This window comes from Labeo rohita, chromosome 17 (assembly GCF_022985175.1).
Source record: "Labeo rohita strain BAU-BD-2019 chromosome 17, IGBB_LRoh.1.0, whole genome shotgun sequence".
Classification (NCBI taxonomy): Eukaryota; Metazoa; Chordata; class Actinopteri; order Cypriniformes; family Cyprinidae; genus Labeo; species Labeo rohita.
In genome coordinates this window covers 17,663,222-17,687,255 of record NC_066885.1, presented here as the reverse complement: position 1 = coordinate 17,687,255, position 24,034 = coordinate 17,663,222, and the positions used below count along the sequence as shown (strand labels likewise).

Here is a 24,034-nt window from a genome sequence, read left to right as displayed (position 1 = left end):
AGTTTTGCTATGCCGGCAGACGTAGTGACGGGGGTGCTGGAAGCTCATTTGCATGCCGAACTGCTATCTTAATGTGGATATTTATTTTAATTTAATTTCTTACCCGCACATACCGCACGGGAGGCTTTTGTGGCAAAGTCACATTAACCTCTGGCTAGTTAATATTCATCTGGCGAAGTCCCCCAGCACTTGATGAATATTCATGAGGTGGGCGAGGCCGTTCCCTCACTCCTCCTCCAGCTCCATGGCGCCATGTTTATTTCTGCAAGCGGGAGCGCACACGGTCATCATCATCATCCTCCTCCTCATCATCGTCCTGCAGCTCGGTCTGCGCGTGACAGTCGCTCAGCTCAATATGGCAAACAAGAGCGTTTTGCCCACCAAAGAGCGCTCTCTCAAGGGCAGGGAGGAGAAAATGGTCGTGGCAGGTAAATTCCGTCTCTCGTGAAATGCGGCTGCCACGCAGCGGGTCATGTCAAGGGACACTGATGTAAAAGCAGGTTGATTTGACACGCGTGTGTTTCTCATAGAATAAACTCTCCTGTGGCACATTACATCCGGGACATCAGGGCAGTTGAGTAGATGGCAACTTCCGTGTTCAAACAAAACCATGGTAACCGGAATACCGGCAAAATAACATTTATAGTTACTAATGTCATAATACATTCATATAAAATCTCGTTCATACACCATAAGAAGCTTCAAAGCTCTGTAATTTTGTATAATTGATTTAATAAGACTATATAAGTTACTACAGTTTTGGGATTTGAAACTTCTTATAATCTTTATTTCTTCATAACAGAACAGGTTTTTGGACAAATTGCATACAGCCTAATAAAAGAGACGTGTCACCCTATCTTGTTACCCTATTCAGGTGATAGTTTTTAGAAATATATGATATTTAGGTAACACTTTACAATGTTAATGTATAAACTAACATTAACAAACAATGAACAATACATTTATTACACTATTTATTAATCTTTGTTAATGTTAGTTAATGAAAATACAGGCGTTCATTCCGCGAAAAAAAAAAAAAAAAAAAAAACAGCATATGCTGGTAGGTATGTTTTGATGCTGGGATGCTGGTTAGGTATGTTTTGTTGCTGGTTTAAGCTGGTCTTTAGCTGGTTTATGCTTTTCCTTTGCTGGTTTATGCTGGTCCTTGACCAGCAACATGACCAGCATAAACCAGCTAAGGACCAGCTTAAACCAGCATCAAGACATACCTACCAGCATATGCTGTTTTTTTCACCAGGGTTGTTAGTTCATGTTAATTCACAGACCATTAACTAATGTTAACAAGCACAACTTTAGATTTTAATAATGCATCAGTAAATGTTGAAATTAACATTAACTAAGATTAATAAGTGCTGTAGTAGTATTGTTCATTCTTAGTTCATGTGAACTAAAGTGAGCTAATGAACCTTATTGTAAAATGTCACCGATGTTTAATATAGTTTGTGTTTCATATTGATACCAAACACATCAAAAAGTAATATGTGGTATTTAATTTTTTTTTAGTAACATTTAATAACATATTTTATATGAGTCCTCACATTAACACCATTTCCTGATAGCACACATACATCATGGAGGCATCTATTTGACGTCTGCATTTACATCTGGAAGACGTATTTTTGAGAGTGTTTTCTCATCTGCAATACGTCTATAGGACATTTCCTATCAGATGTCAAATAGACGTCTGTTAGATGTCTTTAAGATGTTTATGATTTACAATGTATGTAAAACTTACAGACATCTGTCAGCAGATGCTTTCCAGATCAAGAGATCTTTAACAGACATATTGCAGACGTACGTGTGCTATCTGGGTTGTATTTTAAAATATATACCTATACTTATTTATTTATTTACATGTATTTAGAATAAAATAACAAGATGAACAGTAGCTCAAAACTACTTCACTCTCAGTATTAATTTTGCAAATATTTGTTTTTAAATGATTAAAATGGGTAAAATTGACAAAATGGTTTAAGCATAATAAAGTCTTCTCTAAAGAATGTCTACCAAAATTCTCTCATTAATAGCATAAATGCCATAATTTGTCATTTGTGGACTTAAAAGACACTGAATTGTACAATTGACCCAGTACAATAACTATGGTACTATGTTTACTATAGTATAGTTTTAAAAAGGCAAGCGGCAAAGATGTTTTTCATTAGCATAGTGACTAAAAACAACTGACTCTTTTGGATGGTCAGTGTGATTCTCAGTGATGTCAAATATTTTTAGCATTAGCCTGGGATGCTCTGATGCTCTGATGCTCTCAGCATTAAAACTGTTCGGGATTATAAAATGTAGTGTGGTAGTGAAGCCCACATTGACTTATTTTACGTGTCTGCTATGGTTAGATGAAAAGGGTCATAAAAAATGCATCAGTCCTTGGCTTACTTGGCAGGACTGAGTTCTTTTCTTTTTAAAGTAAAACTAGGTACAGTCGGCTACCAGTAGGCACTCTCTGCTCTTGTTCCAAAAATGGTTGTGGCATTCCCTACTGTAAATAAATAAAAGTATGTAATCACCTAGCAAATAATAAACCAGGTGATTTTGTGCCTTCAGATAAAACCATGACAGTTTTGCTGGCCTGGTGCATCCTGGGAGTTCTGGTGCCCTAGCAGTGTCCAGGGGCCCATCTGTGCATTATGCGCATGAAAGCTCCGCCCCCGTCACGCATTCCCGGCCCTTCTGTCGAAGCAGCTCGCAGTCACGGCATGGCGGAAGCTTCCGGGCCTCTGCATCCATGGGGGGTGGAACAGGGTTTTGGGGAGGATGATCAAACCTTACCTGCTGTTGCCATGCTGGCACAGTTTCGGCCCAGAACAGCCTGAGAAAATGTACTGATGTCATCGCCACAGGCACGCCTCTTTATTTAAACGTCTTTATTAGCAGTCTATTTAAATGTGGTGCCTCCAAATATTCATTTCATTAGCTGTCAATGCATTGTGCACAGCGTTTGCATGCAAATCTCCTTAAAAAATGTTTATTTTTAGGGCCCGGGCACCAATGGTGCAAGGACCCTATTGGAATTGCTCAGATTCTTTATCTTTTCTCCAAAGTGAATCGCATTTTTGAGGGCCTGAATATGCTCGAAAACTCATGAAACTTTGCACATACAATAAAAGTAGTGAAAATTTACATCTGATATGGGTTTCAGAAGTGGGTGTGGCAAAATGACTCGATAGCGCCACCTATACATTTTAATGAAGTGCCCCTCGAGCTTTGTTTCACATACATGTATGAAATTCAGTAGACACATGTAACACACCAATACCTACAAAAATGCCCCCTGGTATGAAGTCCGAACCCGGAAGTCTGTTATTTTTAATTTTCTCAGGAAGTTTTGTGTCGTTTTTCCCATTTTCAGGCGTTGTGTTTAAACAGACTCCTCCAAGAGATTTAAACAGATCAACATCAAATTTGGTCAGTGTAATCTAAAACCCTTTGTCATGTTAAATTGCGAAGATCTTGAGTTTTCGTTGAAAGGCATGTCCGTGGCGGCCTGACAAATTTCGATGTTTTGCCATGAAAAAGAAAGTCGTTATAATTCAGGCATGCAATGTCCAATCTGCACCAAAATTCACATGTTTGATAAGACTCCTGTCCTGAACAAATGCCAATGACCACATTCAGTTATAGCCATAGCGCCACCTGCTGGCAACTGGAAGTGGCATGTTTTACGCTCTAACAAACTCCTCATAGAGATTTAATGACATCAACATTATATTTGGTCAGTCTACTCTAAAGGCCTTTGCGATGCTAAATGGCAAAAATCTTGAGTTTTCGTTAAAGGTCTGCTCCAAACTTCAAATGTTCGATAAGAGTTCTGACCTGAACACATCTAAAGGTCCATATTCTGTAATAATCATAGTGCCACTTGCTGGTAACAGGAAATGGCTTGTTTTACACTAACTTAAACATGCAATGTCCAATGTGCACCAAACTCCATGTTTGGTAAGAGTCCCAGCCTGAAGACATTTAAAGGCCGTTATTAAGTTTTAATCATAACGCCACCTGTTGGCAACAGGATATGTCATGCTTTGCACTAACTCAAACATACCATGTTTAATCTGCACCAAACTTCATATGTTTTATAGAAGTGCTGGCCTGAAGACACACACATGCCAATATCCAGTTATAGTCATAGCGCCACCACCTGGCAGCAGGAAGTTTGGCACATATATAAATGACTTTGACATATTTCTCCTATATTTAACACTTTAAATGCATATTGCCCACCGTTCGCTGTTTTCCTAAAGCCACCCGGTTGGTGAGCCTGGGTGTGAGGGCCCTTTCAACGCTGCTAGCAGCTTTAATTTAGTTTTATGTTTTTAGTATTGTAGTATGAGAGCAAAGCAGCTTAAGAAATAGCTTAGTAATGAATAAAGTTGGTCATTTTATTTATGATCAGTCTTGTCATACTTGTCTGTATCATTAGCATTACTTGTAATTCAAATAGGCCATATTTGGGGAAGTTATCCTTTCAGTTGTCTGTATATCCTCTGAAATGATGCACATTTTACCATTTAAAGAGCAATTTCCTCTGACCTTGGAGAAAAAAACAAGTTCTGTAAAGAGTAACTAGATGTCTGCTATTGGTTTTCCATCACCCCCCACACAGAAGTATTTAGCAGATGCTTTTTATCCAAAGCAACACAGAATACACAAATAGGAGGCTAAATCCGCCGTGAACAGGCTGTAGTTAAGAGCTTTGCTCAAGGGCACAGTGGTGACGAGTAAAACTGTAATCAAAGTAGCTCTCCAGATCCTGAGCCTCCGCTTTCCTGAGACTGAAACCTTAACCTTTGTGTTAGCAGCTGAGATTCCAAACCCCTAGATTACAATATACTACTGGCCTTTCTGTATATTATGAACTCATTTGAATCTTCATGCTGAGCAAAGCCATGTTCATCAGTGCTCCTGTGAACATTTTTACACAGCTGTTGTATGAAAACCCATCTTTTTACATCATCAAGTCATTGAGAAAGTTGACATTTGTTTGCTCAGGGTCTGAAAATACTGTTTTTCTATGACTGTATCTGTTAGCTTATGTTTTGTCTCGGGCATCAGAATGCTGGAGGTGTTCCACAGATTACGTGCACTATCTTGCAAACTGTAGCAATGAGGGGGGCCAGCCTTCACCATAGCAACCGGAAATGGTTGCTTGGATACAGGTTTGAATAGAAAGTATGGTATGAATGCATCAGCAGTCGCCTCCAGGGGACATACAGACACTTGAACTTGTCGGTGACTCCAGTGTCTCAGCTGATTCAAGTTGACCCAGCATGAGGTGGTGTTGGTGCGGTCCAGCAGAAACAGCCTTGAATGTGCAGTGTTTAACAAGAGCATGAAGACTGGTTGGTTGAAGACACTTTCATACTGAGACTGCTTTGATTTTTCCTTCATATTCAGAATCATAAACTCAGAAGGTAGGCCTACACACAGTATAGACCGTTTCTCCACAGTAGATTTGTTTATATAGTCCTGCTTGAAGACACAATTTACCCTCAAGACAATATGGTTAGGTTATGGAATCAATATTCCACCCTGCCAGGTGTTTCTATAATTGGATTACAAATAGTGAAATCATTTTCAACTGGTTCCAAACAAATCACCAGTTCTAGATTCTGTATTGAATCTGTGGTAACTCTGAGTTGTTTGAATTTTGCAGATAAGATCTGAACACAAAGACTCTAGACCCAACACCAATGATATGCATCCAACCAATCACATTGATTCATATGCCCATATTATAGAAGCACTGACAGCAGAAACACATGCTGTAATAGTCCAGGTTATCGTCAGGTCCTTGGGTCATGAGAAAGTTCTTGTGTTGAGGAATTGTGAAGGGTCAGTCCAGTGCTATGATGATGGACGGGCAGACTCCCAATTAAATTTGCAAAGAAAACATACAATACCCTGAGGAATTATGTTGCGATCTTTGCGATTTCTGATATTTAACAAGGCTATTGCTTTTTCTTCTGTTCACCGGAACACAATTCACTCCAAATTAGGTCCATTTTAGCCGAAGTTCCGGAGAAGAAAGGTCCTTTTACCAATCTCGCCGCTCCATAAAAGTCCTCTTCTGGTTCTTTTGTCAAGCTCACCCGCCTTCCTTTGCCTCACTTTCTTTTTTCCTCTTTTTCCCTTTTGTCTTCGCTGTCCTTTTTTCGGCGGAGCGGTTGGTAAGGTGTTGTGGTGTTGGCGAAGGCGTCTTTTGGCACAGTCACAGGGCACTGTTAAAGGAGGCAGACTGGCACCTCCTGGACCCATGCCAGAGCTCCTCGGGAGAAATACCCACTGCTGTGGTTGGTGTGTGAGTGTGTGAGAGAGAGATAGATAGAACAGGGAGAGAGAGAGAGGGAGAAAGGCATTATGGGAAGGTGAAGGGAGGAGGTTGGAGAGTGGTGGAGAGAGAGAAAACACTAGGTTTGGGGTGCCAGCTTTTATGGATGTTGGTTGTGTTGGCGTGTTCTTGGCCAGATTCACTTTATTCCAGTTTGTTTGTTACGTTATTTTTTTCACTCTTCACTGGATGGAGCGGCTGCGCGTTCATCTGCTGCCAAAAGGCACGAAGGAATGAAAGACAAAAAACGTGCTCCATATTTCCGCCACTCTAATCTGTTGCGCATCCCTCCTTTTATTCCTCTGCCCATTCCTGTCTTCATCACTCACTCCGAAATTCATTTGTCCTCCATTTCTCACCTTCTTTTTTTGGAAAATGTGTTTTTTTCCTTTTCTTTTCAGATCCTCCCTCGCAGAAATTAGAAATGGCATAATTGTACGCTTGGCTGGCAGGTCAGTGCCAGGTGGTCTGTTCGAACATTGTGAGATTTGGCAAATGTGACTGCAAAGGTGTGTATGTGTGTGTGATGCGCAAGTCCTCACCCCGACAAGAATAAAAGAAGCTTTGCTTGTCAAGGTGACAAAACAAGCTGCTCTTTTTATCTTGATTTGGTAGCATGGCTTTTGTCTGCCTGGTTGTCTTTGTCTCTCAGTTGTTTACATCTCATCTCATTTCCTTGTATGTTAAGCAGCGTTTCTTGTTGTTAAATGTGCTCAATGTGCAAACCAGGTTAAAGTTTCGCGAAAGAAACCAAACATATTCTTCGCAGTGCCTGTAAATAATAAAATTCATTGAGCCAACTAGTTGTCTAGTGTAGGGGTTTATTTTATTTATAGTGGCTGTGCCTCAGTTAGCATGCTGTGCTTTAGCTGTTATCTGCATGGTAAAACCCTCTCAGGGAGTTCTTGCTGCTTTAAAGATCCTCTAAAGCACTGCTGTAACAGACAGCAATACGTCTTTGTCCATTGCGTCACATCTTACTGTGCTTTTTTTGCGTGAACATCTTGTCACAAGTGTTGCATTTTTAAAACACTGGCCTTGTTTTCACCTGGTATTAGGATGTGATTTTAGTGATCCAATCACTAGTGGTCAGTGATCCAATCACAAGTGGTTTCCTTTTATTTCTTCACACCCTATATCACGAATATTGTTGACTGAACACACCCATGTTATGCAATTTCAAGTGATTGGGAAGGGAAGCAAAGTAAAATTATTTAAAAAAGCAGTCTGTGTGTTTGATTACAACGCAGCTGATTTGATACAAGTGGGTCTTTTGTGGCTGTTTAAACATATTTGAACACAGGGGCATATACGGTTTGAAAACCATCTGGTTGAATGCAATTTTGTCTTTCTCAAAATGTTTTAGATGCCTTTTACACTTTAGCATCATCCACTTGTGATTGGACATCTTAAAAGGAAGACCTGTGTGGCTTAATATAACATAAATTATGTCTCTTACTAAAATATGTAGTGAAAACCCATGAAGGATTTACGTTAATCCACATTGTTTTATACATATTTTGGACTATGGGGAGTGCCAATGTTTCGATTATTTAAAATGGTTGCGCTTTGGTGAGCTACTGGTACACTGTAAAAAATAAAAAACACAATTTGTTGAGTCAGCTTAAAATAATTTGTTACCCCGCTGCCTTAAAATTTTAAGTTCCGTCAACTAAAATAAGTTTAGTCAACTTGAAATGTTAAGTTGTACTAAGTAACAACTTAGATATTTGTGTCTGCTCAACTTAGATGGGTAAGTAACCCAGCTGCCTTAAAATTTTAAGTTGATTCAATTCAAATATCTAAGTTGTCACTTAGTATAATTTAACATTTCAAGTTGAATAAAGTGTTTTTGAGTTGACTGAACTTAAAATTGTAAGGCAGCCAGGTTACAAATAATTTTAAGTTAATTCAGCAAATTGTTTTTTACAGTGTAGGGCTGGGCGATATGGCCAAAAAAATTATCATGATAATTTTTTTCATATCAGTTGATATTGGTAATTATTATTATTATTATCACGATAAATGTCAAATTTTTGTTTCTTTTCAGTTAAACGCAGATTTTTGCTACAGTGTAAAAGTTGTAAAAACCAGATGGTTAATTGTGGCTTTAAATTATTCTTTATAGGTAGAACATGACAAACACTTTTTTGAATTCTTTACACTTTTTTCATTCATTTTTTCTTAATAAAATAAATGTCTTAATAAAAAAAACTTTTTTTCTGCATGTTTTAATGAGTAATATTGTTTCAAATCAAGAAACAGGTTTGTGTTGCCTGATAATATTAATAATAATATAACATTTTTTTGTCTCGTAGAAATACACATTTAACATTTGATAGTAGCTTGAGTTAGGATGCAGATGTAAATTTATGTTCATTATCAAAATCAGTAATATCTGTAAAAATTGTAGCAACCTCAGTTTACTATATATATATATATATATATATATATATATATATAAAGTAATTAACCATTGCTCTTCCGTAGTAGCATACATTTAGATCATGACAATAACAGTAAAACTACAAAAAGCACCTCAATACAATAGTAAAAATCCAATGGTTTCTAGGTGTTTGTATGAAAAACAGTAGTCTAAATACATTTAGTATAAATGTACACCTCAGGATATCAAGTGAAGTCCGTGCTGAGAAACTCCTTCAGTGGCTGTAGCATCATGACAAGCATCACGTCATGACATGACATCACATCTTGTCAGGATGGCATCTAGCGTTTCTTGTCTCTGCCGTTTGTAAGCTCTTTCAGTAGATGTGGTCTCCTAAAAGCCTCAAAGGTACCAGGGCTAAAGTGGAGAGAACATGAATGACAAGACATGGGTCTTTAGGAAGTTGTATTCGTCTGCATGCATCTTCGAAATCTTTTCGATTTATATTGCTTTGCTTGTTGCCCTTTGACTGAAAATTACAACCAAAAGCCGCACAATGTGGCATCGTATCAGTATTTTAGGTAGTGCCAATAGCTCAGCTATTGCAACTATTTCACATCTTTGAAATAATGGCACCCCACATCTCCAAGTCTCTATTAAATTCTGGTTTCTAGATGTGGCACAGGTCCCTCATTTAGTGTAAGTCTGTTTATGTACATCAGGAAAAAAAATGCAAGTCTAATTGCTTAGAAAAGTAGTAGCACACATCTAGCAAGCCATAAGATTTGAAGCACAAGCAGTGCCGGGATATGTTACATGCCAAAGTTTAATACTTCGCTACGCTAGGCTAACTTTCATACCAAGCTTTTGCACTTGGTAATGGACAGATTTTCAGTATTAAGGTCATTACCGTACATAGTTTAAACTTTAGGGAGATTAAAGGGGGAATGAGATGCATATTGCCCTAAATGCAGTATTGTGTGTGTTTGTTTGTGGGGCCATGACACATTTCTTCATCCATATGCTAATATTAGTGTGCTGTGTGTAAACCACTATCCTTTGCTGCCTGGAGATTTAGGTGGTAAATCACTTCAGTCTTCTTAGCTCTAATCCTCCCCACATCTGTGCCCCTTTTCTCTTCCTCTTTACTGCTCTAATTCCAGTATGGCACAGTTGGCTTCATCCATCCAACTCAGGAAACATTTTGTTTGTCCAGCTTTTTTCTCCCTTGTGGCCTAATCCATTGCAGGTTGTTCCACAGGGCTTTCAGAGAGCTGATGTTGTCTCCTTCCGATGCATTCACGTCACTCGTGGTTTGTGACCTTCTCTGGATGGTTTAGAGGTGTGTGTGTGTGTGTATGTGTGTTGGGTGGGGGGAGGTTCAGCACTGTAATCTGCTAAGTGTCTCCCACTGCAGAAACAGCAGCACTGATTCAGCTTAGCCTGAGCAGACCAGGCAAATCTGCAGTAATCCTTACTACAGAACCCAGTCTGACAGTCCCACCATCTGGAACAGCGCCACCTCGTGCATACGTACACCCCATTGATTACAGAACATTTACATTTCTGTCTTTCTGTTTCTGCAGCAAAGCACGCAGCAAATGGGAACCCCACAATGGAGCCTTTTCCTGATGGCATGGAGATGATCATGTTTGGTGAGTTTGGAGAAGATCATATTCCAGACTTCCTTGGGTGCAATTAACGTATTGCTTACTAGAGTACCACTTGTGTTGAAGTGGTGGCTCATGGGAGACATGGGTTGGAGTCCAGCCTGGGTCATGTTCGCTTCTCATTTCTCCAGCTCTCCTCTTGACTTCTTGTTTTCAAGTGTCCATAAAAATGTGGCTAAAAGCTCATTTAAATGAATCAGTTGAAATGTCACTGTCCAAACATACTAGTACTGTTCCAAGACCTAGTGAGCTGCCTAAATAGACGACTACCTAGCATAACTAAAATTGAATCCCATACAATAGCAAAGGTTCGGTGGTTGTGTTTGAAAGAAGTCTGTTATGCTCACCAAGACTGCATTTAATCAAAAATACAATAAAAATAGTGATATTGTAAAATATTGCCATTTAAAATAACTTTTTAGGGCCTGAGCACAGATAGTTCGAGGACCCTATTGGAATTGCTCAGTTTCTTCTTCTTAATTCTGAATTGCTTTTTGAGGGCATAAACATGCTCGAAAACTCATGATACTTTGCACACACGCCAAATTGGTGAAAATTTACTTCTGATATGGGTTTCAGCAGTGGGTGTGGCAAAATGGCTCAATAGCGCCACCTATAAACTTTCAACAAAGTGCCCCTCAAGCTACATTTCACGTACATGTACGAAATTCGGTAGACACATGTAACACACCAATACCTACAAAAAAGTCCCCAGGTACAATGTACGAAATCCAACAGAAAGTCTGTTATTTTTAATTTTCACATCAAGCTTTGTGCCGTTTTTGCCATTTTCAGGCATTGTATTTAAACAAACTCCTCCTAGAGATTTAAATAGATCAACACCAAATTTGGTCAGTGTAATCTTAAACCCTTTGTGACGATAAATTGCAAAGAGTTTTCATTGAAGGGCATGTTTGTGACGACCTTACAAACTTCAATGTTTAGCCATGAAACAGGTTTACAAGTTGTTATAATTCAGGCATACAGTGTCCAATCTGCACCAAAATTCACACGTTTGATAAGAGTTCTGTCCTAAACACATGGCCATGCCCATATTCAGTTATAGTCATTGCGTCACCTGCTGGCAACAGGAAGTAGCATGTTTTATGCTCTGAACAATCCCCTCCTAGAAATTTAATGACATCAATGTTATATTTGGTGAGTCTATTCTAAATGCCTTTGTAGTGTTAAATTGTGAAAATCTTGAGATTTCGTTAAAGCGTGTGTCCGTGCTGGCCTGACAAAGTTCAATGTTTCACCATGTAAAAGGAAGTTATGTTATAATTCAGGCATACAATCTCCGATCTGCCCCAAACATCACATAAGAGTGTTTGTCCAGAATCCTGGCCTGACACATCTGAAGGCCTATATGCTATTATAATCATAGCACCACCTGCTGGCAACAGGAAATGACTTGTTTTACATTAACTTAAACATGCAATGTCCAATCTGCACTAGACTTCACATGTTTAGTAAGAGTTCTGGCCTGAAGACATCTAAAGGCCAATATTCAGTTATAATCATAACGCCACCTGTTAGCAATAGAATATGCCATGTTTTACACTGACTTAAACATGCCATGTTTAGTCTGTGCCAGACTTCATATGTTTGATCAGAGTCTTGGCTTGACATCTACATGCCAATATTCAGATATAGTCATAGTGCTTCCAGCTGGCAGCAGGAAGTTTGGCACATATAAATGACTTTGACATATTAGTCCTATATTTACCACTTTAAATGCATATTTATGTGTGCGAGGGACCTTCCAAAGCTGCTTGCAGCCTTAATTTCTATTTTAATCTGTTTTAAAGGGATAGTTAACCCAAAAATGAAAATTCTGTCATTAATCACTCACCCTCATGCTTTCCAAATCTGTAAGACTGACAAGTAAGAGAAGAAATTGTTAAATAAAGTCATTATTTTGTTTTCTCTGTGCACAAAAAGTATTCTCATAGCTTTATAAAATTAAGGTTGAACCACTGATGTCACATGGAATGTCATTACTACTTTTCTGGGCCTTGAACGTGTCAGTTGAGTTGCTCTCTATTAGGGCTGTAACGATAATCGCACGATGTCGTGAGGCGTTTAGTCAATGAAGCCGGTACTTTGATTAGTAGTAAAGCTCCATCAGTGCGTTCAGCTGGCTCTGTGTATTACACAGAGCCAGCACTGAACGCACGCCAAAATCGTGATTCGATTTTGCGCGTGATTTTGGCGTAGCTTGTCAGTGCTTTACGGCTCTGTGTATTACTGCGTTACAGCCCTACTCTCTATGCAGGGTCAGAAAGCTCTCTGATTTTTTCAGAAATATCTTAATTTGTATTCTGAAAATAAATGAAGGCCTACAGGTTTGGAACGACATAGGGATGAGTAATTAATGACATAATTTTTTTTATTTTTGGGTGAACTGGGTCAAGAGAGGATTTGTAGAGGAAGCAAAAGGGACATTTTGTTAAAATTTCTGTATGTGTTGAGTGCTTTGTTCACAAAAGATTCAGATTCAGCCTCTGTCCCTTTCTGTTTAGGTATGGGCTGTTTTTGGGGAGCAGAGAGGCGCTTCTGGAGGATTCCTGGTGTGTTCTCTACACAAGTGGGTTATGCTGGGGGCTTCACACCTAATCCTACCTACCATGAAGTGTGTTCAGGTGAGTCCCAGCCAGTGTTGGGGGTAACGCATTACAAGTAATGCAAGTTACGTAATATTATTACTTTTTCCAAGTAACTAGTGAAGTAACGCATTACTTTTTAATTGACAAGAAAATATCTGAGTTACTTTTTTCAAATAAATAACGCCAGTTACTTTTCCCCCCATTTATTGATTAAAAGCTCTCCTGTCCCCATGTTGAGAGAAATCAGGAGTGAGATATTATTTTACAATAAATGTGAACATGCATTAATTCATCTCACTCACAAAAAACAGATTCAGTAATCTGAATCTGTTACGATGTAATATTACATCGTAATTACGATGTAATATTACATCGTAATTATATTACAATGTAATATTACGATTACATCGTAATATAATTACGATGATCCAATTCAACCATACTAATAAGCAAAAATTACTCAAGATAATCTAACATTTGTTTTCCTTTTTTTATATTGCTGAAGAATTGATTTTTTTTTTCTGCAGTCTACTGTACAGACATAAATTCACTTTTCTGAAAGCCTGAGGCTTTTGGTGTGAAAAGGTTTTTACATTTGCCAAAAACAGAACTTTTTATATTAAAAACAAACAAGCAAGCCCTGTCCAGATTTAAAAAATAACCCAAAAGTAAAGCAACGCATTACTTTCCATAAAAAGTAACTAAGTAACGTAATTAGTTACTTTTTTAGGGAGTAACTCAATATTTTAATGCATTACTTTTAAAAGTAACTTTCTCCAACACTGGTCCCAGTCACACAAACACAGCCAATCAAATATAGATATGCATGTGGACACATGCCCAAATACATTTTCCCCCATATCCTCACTGCTACATGCTTGTTCACCTCTGATATCAAAGAGGTCTCTGATGGCACTTTTCCCAACCATAAGTCACAAACACTAGAGCAGCAGCAGCTTCACTGTACCCAGATTAGTGCTTCGCTGCAGCCTTTACCAAAACATTCCCTTCATCTGCAGTGAACTACCCAGAGTGCACTGCTCTCTCCCAGATCTGCAGCCCTTCCCCCCTTCCTCTGTATGACCTACTTGTAGCCAGACAGTTCAGAAGAGATGAGATGGAGGGAGGGATGCAGCTGTGATGTTGCAGTTTCTGAACTGGTCCCAGTGAGAAGGTTCTGACTGCAGATCTGCAGAGGGTTGGCTCTCTCCACACTCTCACACAGGCTCTTTTAAGTGTGTAGTGTGGAGAAGACTTGAGGCTGTCAGAATTGCGTTGGGTGTTGGGGTTAATATGTAGACAGGCTTTGTTATTTGTAAGAGCAGCAAATGTATATGCACATACAGTTTTACACAATTGTTTTTGAAAGGTTTTGTCTTTGAGTGGCAGTTAAAATTTTGGACACATTTGACAGAATCGTTCTTATGATGAAGGTTTATGTTTAAATGCTTGAACGTTTTTTAGTATTCTTTAATGAATAGAAAGCTCAAAATAACAGCCTTAATTTGAAATAGAAATCTTTTGTAACAATATATACATGTCTTAATGGTCACTTTTTATCAATTTAATGCATTGTTGCTGAATAAAATTGTATGTTTGTTGCTATTGCTAAGTTCTTCACTAAATGAACACAAGAATGATATTTAATTAACAACAGTAAATTTAATTAAAAATCCCACAAATTTTTTTGTGAATGATCTAATTTCTTTTTCTGCTTTTCTCTCCAGGTTTAACAGGGCACTCGGAAGTAGTGCGAGTGGTCTTCTCTCCTAAAGACGTCAGCTTAGAGAAACTTCTCAAAGTCTTCTGGGAAAGCCATAACCCCACTCAAGGTAAACAAACACACCTATTTCCTCACATCTACACACATGCACTCACAGATGTCCATAGAAAGACCCTTGGGTACGAAATGCAGTGGTCCAAAAGTAAACGGCCTCATGAGGTTAAAACACGGCTGCATCTCTGTGTTCACACTGCCCTGTACATGTGTGTGTGTGTGTGTGTGTGCTGGATGGTCAGAATGATCTCGCGGGAATTAGAACAGCCTCAGACAGGCTATGTTAATGTGTCTGAGACCAATTCAGCCATGAGAGGAAAAGAGACATCGCGTGTGTGTGTGCATTAGTGCAAGCGTCACCTATTCCTCCAGTCCACTAGAAACAGACCCAATACTGAACGTACAGCTGATATTTGCCGTCTGTGCTGTCCTTCAGGTCCTCATTTGAGAATAAATCAACCTTGATGTCTGCCTGCGATCCAGCACTAAGCATGAGACTCAAAGTACCCAGAATATAATTACAGAAAAATTAATTCCCTCCATTCAATAAATTGGTTGAGCTGAAAGACTTGGTGTGTGTTTGATCCCAGGCAGTCTATCTCTTTCTCTCTTTCTCTTTCTTTCTTTCTTTCTTTCTTTCTTTAAAGAGAGGGAGAGACAGTCAGATAGACAGACAGACAGACAGACAGTTGGAATGACGAATTTAGAGAGAGAAGCATAGATAAGCAGTACAATAGACACACAGCCTGAATAAAAATCTATCTATCTATCTATCTATCTATCTATCATCTATCTGTCTATCTATCTATCTATCTATCTATCTATCCTTCTGTCTCTCCGTTCATCATTTCGTCCATCTGTCCGTTTGTCCATCTGTTTGTCTGTCTATTTATCTATCTATCGATCTATCTATTAACTATCTATCTATCTGTCTGTCTATCTATCTATCTATCTATCTATCTATCTGTCCTTCTGTCTCTCCATTCATCATGTTGTCCGTTTGTCCGTCTGTCTGTCTGTCTGTCTGTCCATCTATCTATCTATCTATCTATCTATCTATCTGTCTATCTATCTGTCTATCCTTCTGTCTCTCCGTTCATCATTTCGTCCGTCTGTCCGTTTGTCCATCTGTTTGTCTATCTATCTGTCTATCTATTCTTCTGTCTCTCCATTCATCATTTTGTGCGTCTGTCCATTTGTCCGTCTGTCTGTCTGTCTATCTATCCATCTGTCTATCTATCTATCCTTCTGTCTCTCCATTCATCATTTCGTCCGTCTGTCTGTTTGTCCGTCTGTCTGTCTGTCTGTCTGTCTATCTGTCTATCCATCTATCTATCTATCTATCTATCTATCTATCTATCTATCTATCTGTCTATCTGTCTATCCTTCTGTCTCTCCGTTCATCATTTCGTCCGTCTGTCCGTTTGTCTATCTGTCTATCTATCTATCTATCTATCTATCTATCTATCTGTCTATCTATCTATCTATCTATCTATCTATCCTTCTGTCTCTCCATTCATCATTTTGTGCATCTGTCCGTTTGTCTGTCTGTCTGTCTGTCTGTCTGTCTGTCTGTCTGTCTGTCTATCTATCCATCTATCTATCTATCCTTCTGTCTCTCCGTTCATCATTTCGTCCGTCTATTTGTCTGTCTGTCTGTCTGTCTATCTATCTATCTATCTATCTATCTATCTGTCTATCTGTCTGTCTATCATCTATCTGTCTGTCTGTCTGTCTTTTTATCTATCTATCTATATCTATCTATCTATCTATCCTTCTGGCTCTCCGTTCATCATTTCGTCCATTTGTCCGTCTGTCTGTCTGTCCATCTATCTATCTATCTATCCTACTCTTCACTCATCATTCCATTCATCTGTCTATCTGTCTATCTATCTGTCCTCCTCTCTGTTCATCATTCCAGTTGTCTGTCTGTCTATCTATCTATCTATCTATCTATCTATCTATCTATCTATCATCTATCCTTCTGTCTCTCCGTTCATCATTTTGTCCGTCCGTCTGTCTGTCTGTCTGTCTGTCTATCCTTCCATCTATCCTTCTGTCTCTCCATTTATCTATCTATCCGTTCATCATTCCGTCCATGTGTCTGTCTGTCTTCCTGTCTATCCTTCTGTCTCTTTGTTCATCATTCCATCTGTCCATCCATCCATCCATCCATCCATCCATCCATCCATCCCTCTATCTATCTATCTATCCATCCTTCTGTCTTTTTGTTCATCATTCCATCCATCCATCCATCCATCCATCCATCCATCCATCCATCTATCTGTCTATCTGTCTATGCTTCTGTCTCTCTGTTCATCTTTCCGACTGTCTGTCTGTCTGTCTGATGTAACAGTGTGGCTGCAGCATGAAGCTGTTGTTTGGCTCTCTGTGTTCAGTCACCCTGAAACAGAGAGAGAAGAGAGGAAGAGACACTCCTCTGAAACATTCATAAAGCCTGACCCTGAGGACCTGAAGCGCACACACACACACACACACACACACACACACTTTTCAGCTCTCCTTCGTCAGCTGTACTGTGGATCTACAGTCTCTTCTTTAATAGGTTATATGATGTCTATGGTTCCTTCAGTCAGGCCCTCTAATAACTTTCTTGTTTGTATGTATTCATCCTGGAATGTGTACAAATTCCCTTTAGGGATCAGTAATGCATGTCTGTATATCTGCCAGCTGACGACACGCCCTAAAAACTGAGTCAGAGTGTGGTTTTAAGGATGGCGGAGTGGTTTTCTACTTTGAATCTTTCATGTGTCAAATCATCGGTTTGAGCTGACATGATTACCCTGTGTTCGGTTCTGTGCCAGCTCTCTAATTCACATCATGTTCTTAAGGTGTCTGAACTTTAAAAAGTCGCCCAGGACACCATCACCCTGTCAGCCAGAGCGCCCCAGAAAGTAAAGAGCAGAAAATTACTCATAGGAGCCAGGGTTAGTTGTCAGAAATGGCCTTCAAATGTGATTAAACATCTACCTTGCTCTGTTTTCTTTTACCTATAAAAATACAAGGTATGTGCGGATACATATTTTCAAAATTGACTAATCTGTGGGTTATTTGAACAGCTGATCGACTAGCTGGTCTTAAAGGAATAGTTCACTGAAAATTTTAAATCTGTGATCATTTTCTCCGTAGAACACAAAAGAAGATATTTTGAAGAACATCGGGATCCAAACAATATTGACTTTCGTTGTGGACAAAAATATGTTTTTAAAAATATCTTCTTTTTTGTTCCACAGAATAAAAAATATGGATTTATGTCAGTGTGAGAGTGAGTAAATGATGACAAAATGCATTTTTTAAATAAACTGTCCTTTTAAGAATGTTTTGTATAATTAGACTGGCTTAGGATGATGTCTACCCAACCCGATCTGATGTGTTTCTTAGGGGGTGTTTGCATAAGATTCATTCTAGCATTAGAAAACAGGTAGACAGACTGCAATAGAATGGAACACAAAGCAGAGGTCTCAAGACACGTTTTTTAAAGCCGAAGCGTTTTTAACTTGACACTTCATCTTAAAAAGCTTTTGTATACATAGACCAGGTTTTAAAAAAATAGTGTAGACTTCAAGCAAGAGCTTGCACCCTTTTATTGTGATAAATTATAGATTGTCAACAAGCATACAGGCTAAAAAAATATAACCTTCTACTGCACAAAACCAAAAAGCCTCCCAAAAAGCCTACAGAACAAATCTAATGATCAGAGAACAGACAATTTGAAGTCTGTAATTGTCTGGAAGTAGTGGTTCTTTAAAAAGGATCAGTTTAGAGATGAGAGGTTTTTAGCCATTCTACTCAATTTAATACTTTAGAGCTTCACATAACTACACATATTTATAATTAGTTTTAAAATGAACAAGACTTTTTCGTGATTTTTTTTTTCTTCAAGGCCAAACAAAATCACACTTTTGAAATTTCCTCATACATCCCAAGTGGGCCCAAGCCCCCTATTCAACTACTGTGACCCATCTGTACCAAACACACACACTCTTATAGAATCAAGTGAGAACATGTCTTCTGAATGTATAAAACTTGCTCACCTGTATTGACATTTAAATGTGCACTAGGTTTTAAGCAACATTTCAGCATTTACTAAAGCAAAACTTGTCCCTCCACATCCCGTTTGGCATTTTTAGGCCGTGTTTCATGACCCTGCAGGAGTTTGGGTAGAGAAGCGCGATGAAGAGCATGGCCCATGTGCGTGACAGAAGTGTCAGATTGTGTTTTTTGGCGCGGCCCGCTGCGCTGCGATTGGCTACTGAGAATCGGGAACGTCTCTGTAGGCTGTTCATCCATGCATGCTTAACCCACACTCCATTTGTCCGTACCCGAACGCTCACACCGAATCAACTGTGAATCTGTGCACGTGTGCGTCTGTCATTACTCTGAATCACGGGCAAGTACAGTATGAAACTGCAAGTGTGTAAGGTTTCATTGGCTGCATACGTGCACGCTCGTTTCCGTCGTGCACAGGGACCTGTGTATTCAGCTGCTGTCTCACAGTTCAAAGGGTTCTGCTTTCAGCAGCATGATTTCGGAATCGTCCAATCACGGCTGGGATAGCAACATCCACAGCCAATTGAACGCTCCCAGCACGCTCCTCTTCGTACCCCCATCTCATACCCAGCAACACTTGCTCTGCCAGAGTCTTTAGGTCATGGTATTGCAAACGTGCGGTAGCTTCCCTATACCCTACGCTCGTTTTCTAAAAATATAGGCTGCATTTCATGCCGTCATGCAACATCTTTGGCTGTGCTGACAAAGATAGTACAGGAAGCCGAGGGAGGGGAGAGGCAAGCCGGGAAAATTGGGTTCCTGGATGGATTTGACGAACAGGAAATGACTGAAGCTAGTGTAACAATTCTATCGCCCGTGGCAAAGCGCAGAGCGAAGTGCAGCGGCGACGCACACACCAGAGAAACGCGCACACGTACACATGATCGCCTCAGCAGTTTGTTACTTCCTTGTTTAAGAAAGACCCCCCTCCTTCCCTCCCCATTCCCAGCGGACCCCAGGGCTCTCAGTCTGTCTACAGGATAACAACATCTTATCTTCTCTGTTCTCCTCTCCTCTCCTCCCCCATCCCCGGCTCCTTCTCTCCTCCATCCCTCGCTCCCCCTCACCATCATCCCATCAGCATTTCCGCAGTGACTCCTCATTCTTACCCTCCGCTTTTATCTCTTAGTCACTTTCTTCGTTCCGCCATCCCGCGCTCCCTCGTTCCGCTAACAATGAAAGGCAAGAGGGCGGGTTTCTCTCCTCCTTTGTCCTCGTTTTTCTGTCTTACCACTTTCATCTTTTATCGTGTCATGTTTTTTTCTCGATTTGCAGTATTTATGTAGCTGCTGCGTCAGAGAGATGCATTAACGCGCGGGGGAGAGACAAGATGGCTGACGCAGGCGCTCGACGTCTCTTTCAAAAGTAGCGGTTGATCTAGAATCTCCTAGGCCTGTAAACGTTAAATCCAGTTTTCCACCTGCCTTCGGTGTATAACCTGTGACTGACACCTTTGCTGTGTATACGAGCCGTGAAAAGCTAAACATCGATGTGCAAGCTAATTACGTAGCGAAGCTGTTTGCAGGATCTCTTTAATTACTCATCAACACTCTTTTTTTTGGCGATGAAAACAAAGGTTATTGGGTTCACAAACAGCATTTTGTCCACAAGCCACCAAATGGGACAAAAAGAAAAGACTGTTTTTAAATTAAGATCCCCCCCTCGTCTTTTTGGGGTTCAGTCTGCAATGGGCACGTGCCTCTCGGGGGGTGACCTCGACCCCTGCCCCTCCCCAATGAGGGGGGCTCATTACAGTTTGTCAATCAGCTATAGGGGGAGGGGCCGACAGAGGTCATTTATGGAGAATAGATGACAAACGGTTGAAGAAATGCTTTTTTTAATAAAAAAAGGGGGTGGATTTGCTAGAAAAAAAACCTAAAACATTTGTTTACTGAGGAAATAAAGAAAATGAGCTTATTTTTCAGGCATATTAGACCAATTTGGATGTTTTCTGTTGTTGTTGCTTTGTTTTTCAGCCCAATATATGTTATTGTACATACACTACTGTTAAAACGTTTAGGGTTAGTAAGGTGTTTTTGATTTTTTGAAAGAAAGAAAAAAAGAAAAAATCTTTTATTAAGCAAGGATTAATTAAATTGATCAAAAATCACAGTAAAAGACAGCAAAACAGTATTTTTCAAATAGATTCTGTTATTTTGAAGAATACTGAAAAACAAACAAGTTTCTACAAAAAGAATTATGTAGCACAACTGTTTTCAGAATTGCTAAGAATTTTAAAATATATTTGGTAACACTTTACAGTAAGGTTCATTAGTTAACTACATTAGTTGCTGACATGAAATAAGAATGAACTCTACACCATTTATCAATCTTAGTTAATATTAATTTCAACATTTACAAATGCATTATTACAATCAAAAGTTGTTTGTTAACATTAGTTAATGCACTGTGAACTAACATGAACTAACAGTGAACTAACATTAACAAAGATTAGTAATAAATGCTCATCGTTTGTTCATGTTAGTTAATACGTTAACTAACATTATCGGAAACTTCTTGCAAAGTGTTACCATATATTCAAACAGAAAACATTAATCTTAAATTGTAATAATGTTTCAGAATATTACCATTAAATGCAGCCTTGGTAAACATAAGAAACAAATACTACTCTATTCATCTCTACACTCTCGGAAAAAAGGTACAAATGCTGTCACTGGGGTAGTACCCTTTAAAAAGGTACTAAAATGCATCTTTTAAGGGTAAATAAGATACAAAGGTGACTCCAGTGACAACCTTTGTACCTTTTTTCGTTATTTTTCTTGTACTTCTTGCATGTATTTAATAGTTCCACACTGCTAGTCTAAGGACGACAGCCAGCACAACGTAAACAAAAATTAATAAGTGTCTCTTTAATGCAGCAGCATTGCTGTTTTTTATTATTTATTTAATTATATTTTGTCATTGCTTTAAAATTGTAGTAGAGTGAATGGCAAAGCAGAAAATGTAGGGGTAGAGAACAGGATTGAGATCTGGATTCAAACCTGCATCCCTGCAAGCACAATGGCTCTTACTGTCATGAACATTTGCACTACCCACTGTGCCATGGCTCTGACACTTCAGTTTTGTTTTCAGTTTTTGACCATTAGGTCTGGATACCAACAGCACCAATTTATGTTGCCATTATGTTTATTTACAGATATCAATCTAGTTTCTACAGTAATTTATAGAAAGGTCTTTTCTGCATGGAAATTAAGAATGAAAGAATTATTTGCAATGAAAAATTGGTAGATTTCTTTTTAGATTAGTTAAATGCTAGTACATACATATTAAAAATAAACACACACATATATATACAAAACATTACATTTGCAACACATTTAAAACATGTATTTTTATTTGTAAGGAGAGTGTAAGAATTTGTGTGTGTGCGAAAGAATGAGGTTGTGAGCTTGTGTGTGTATGTGTGTTGCATAAGAGGTGTAAAAATAGACCCAGCTCTGCACCATTCCTCTTAGTTGGCTGCTCTCGCACGCACACTGCTTCACCGTACCCACAGGGCACACACAACAGTGCTCTGAACAACCCCTCACACACATACACTCTCTGCATCATACACACTTAGATTCACAAACATACACACGCTCGCGCGAGCATCACACGTGCACCTTCGCACACACAAAAAGTGGACATAGTCCATCAACTTAGTAAACAAACACAATAGCCGAACTCCCTTTATAAAATACAAATATCTTACATCAGTTTGTGTCATACATTTGAGCCTCCTCAGTGGTTAGACGTTGTTTTATCAACAGTTGTTTTATCAGGAGTCCACGAGTAAAGCGATAAACTGAGATTCAGAGCCATCAGTGTGACACATGATTGACATTTTGTGTGACAGTGAAAATGTAGCTTTTGAGAGATCTCTGGTGTCAGTTCACAGGCTTCACAACACAAGCACACTGTCATGTAATTTATTCGTATGATCAAAGCTAAATTTTCAGCATCATTACTCCAGGCTTCATTGTCACATGATCCTTCGGAAATCATTCTAATATGGTAATTTGCTGTTCAAGAAACATTTTTTATTAGTATTATTATCAATATTTAAAACTGTTGAGTACATTTTCTTCAGGATTCTTTGATGAATAGTCCAAAGATCAGCATTTATCTGGAATAAAAAGCTTTTGTAACTTTATACACTACACCATTCCAAAGCTTGGAGTCAGAATAATTTTTCTTTTTCAGAAATTAGTACTTTTATTTAGCAAGGATGCTTTAAATTGATCAAAAGTGGTGATAAAGACATTTAAAATGTTACAAAAGATTTCTGTTTCAGAAACTTTCTATTCATCAAAGAAACCTGAAAAAATTGTACTTGGCTGTTTAACTAATAATAATAATAATGATAATAATAAATGCTTTTTGAGCAGCAAATCGTGATTTCTGAAGGATCATATGACTGGAGTAACAATGCTAAAAAATCAGCTTTGAAATTACAGGAATAAATTTCGTTTTAAAACATATTCAAATAGAAAACAGTTGTTTTAAATAGTAAAAATATTTTAAAATTTTACAGTTTTTGCTGTACTTTGGATCAAATAAATGCAGGCTTGGTGAGCAGAAGAGACATTAAAAATCTGAAAGAAACATTAAAAAACTTACTGTTCAAAAACTTTTGACTGGTAGTGTATGATTCATGTTCTGACGATAACCAATAAATGGCCAATATTAAAATGTTATACTCTTCTGAAAAGTTAAATCAGTCATTTTAAATGCTACGGATTAAAACATTACAACATTATATTGTATGGTATAAAAAGATATTATTTTAGAGATTTGCTATTTTAGAGTATTATTCAATTAAATTTACTGTTAAATTATAGTTTTAAAAATGAAGTTTTTAAAGAGGATTTTACATGACCTCAAAGGTCGTTTAATTAAATATCCAATATTAGCCAATACTAGAAAAGTAATAGAAGCTGATAATTAATTTGGTATTTAAGGATTTTTAAGAATGATAGCGACAATTCAGTTTTGGTGACCATTGACAAAAACACAGAGACATTGCTTTTGTGTTCTACTGAAGAAATAATATTATACATTTGGAAGGACATGGGGTAAACAAATGATGACAGTTTTAATTTTTGTGTAAACTGTCTCTTTAAGTAACATCTGTGTTTATTTCTAGAGAACTAA

General features: G+C 38.5%; 1 protein-coding gene across 2 annotated transcripts in view; it reads left to right on the top strand.

Moving 5' to 3' along the window:
• The first annotated feature begins 202 nt into the window (after window positions 1-202).
• Window positions 203-24,034, top strand: part of msrab (methionine sulfoxide reductase Ab) — a 36,137-nt gene continuing 12,305 nt past the window's right edge. Inside the window, exons 1-5 of one of the 2 annotated variants that reach the window (XM_051132536.1) lie at window positions 299-428; window positions 531-613; window positions 10,337-10,405; window positions 12,946-13,065; window positions 14,757-14,861. In XM_051132536.1, coding sequence (XP_050988493.1) covers window positions 583-613; window positions 10,337-10,405; window positions 12,946-13,065; window positions 14,757-14,861 — 325 coding nt within the window. In that variant the 5' untranslated portion in view covers window positions 299-428; window positions 531-582. Of the gene's footprint in view, window positions 429-530; window positions 614-10,336; window positions 10,406-12,945; window positions 13,066-14,756; window positions 14,862-24,034 lie in introns of both variants that reach the window. The other variant, XM_051132535.1, reaches the window with a different exon arrangement.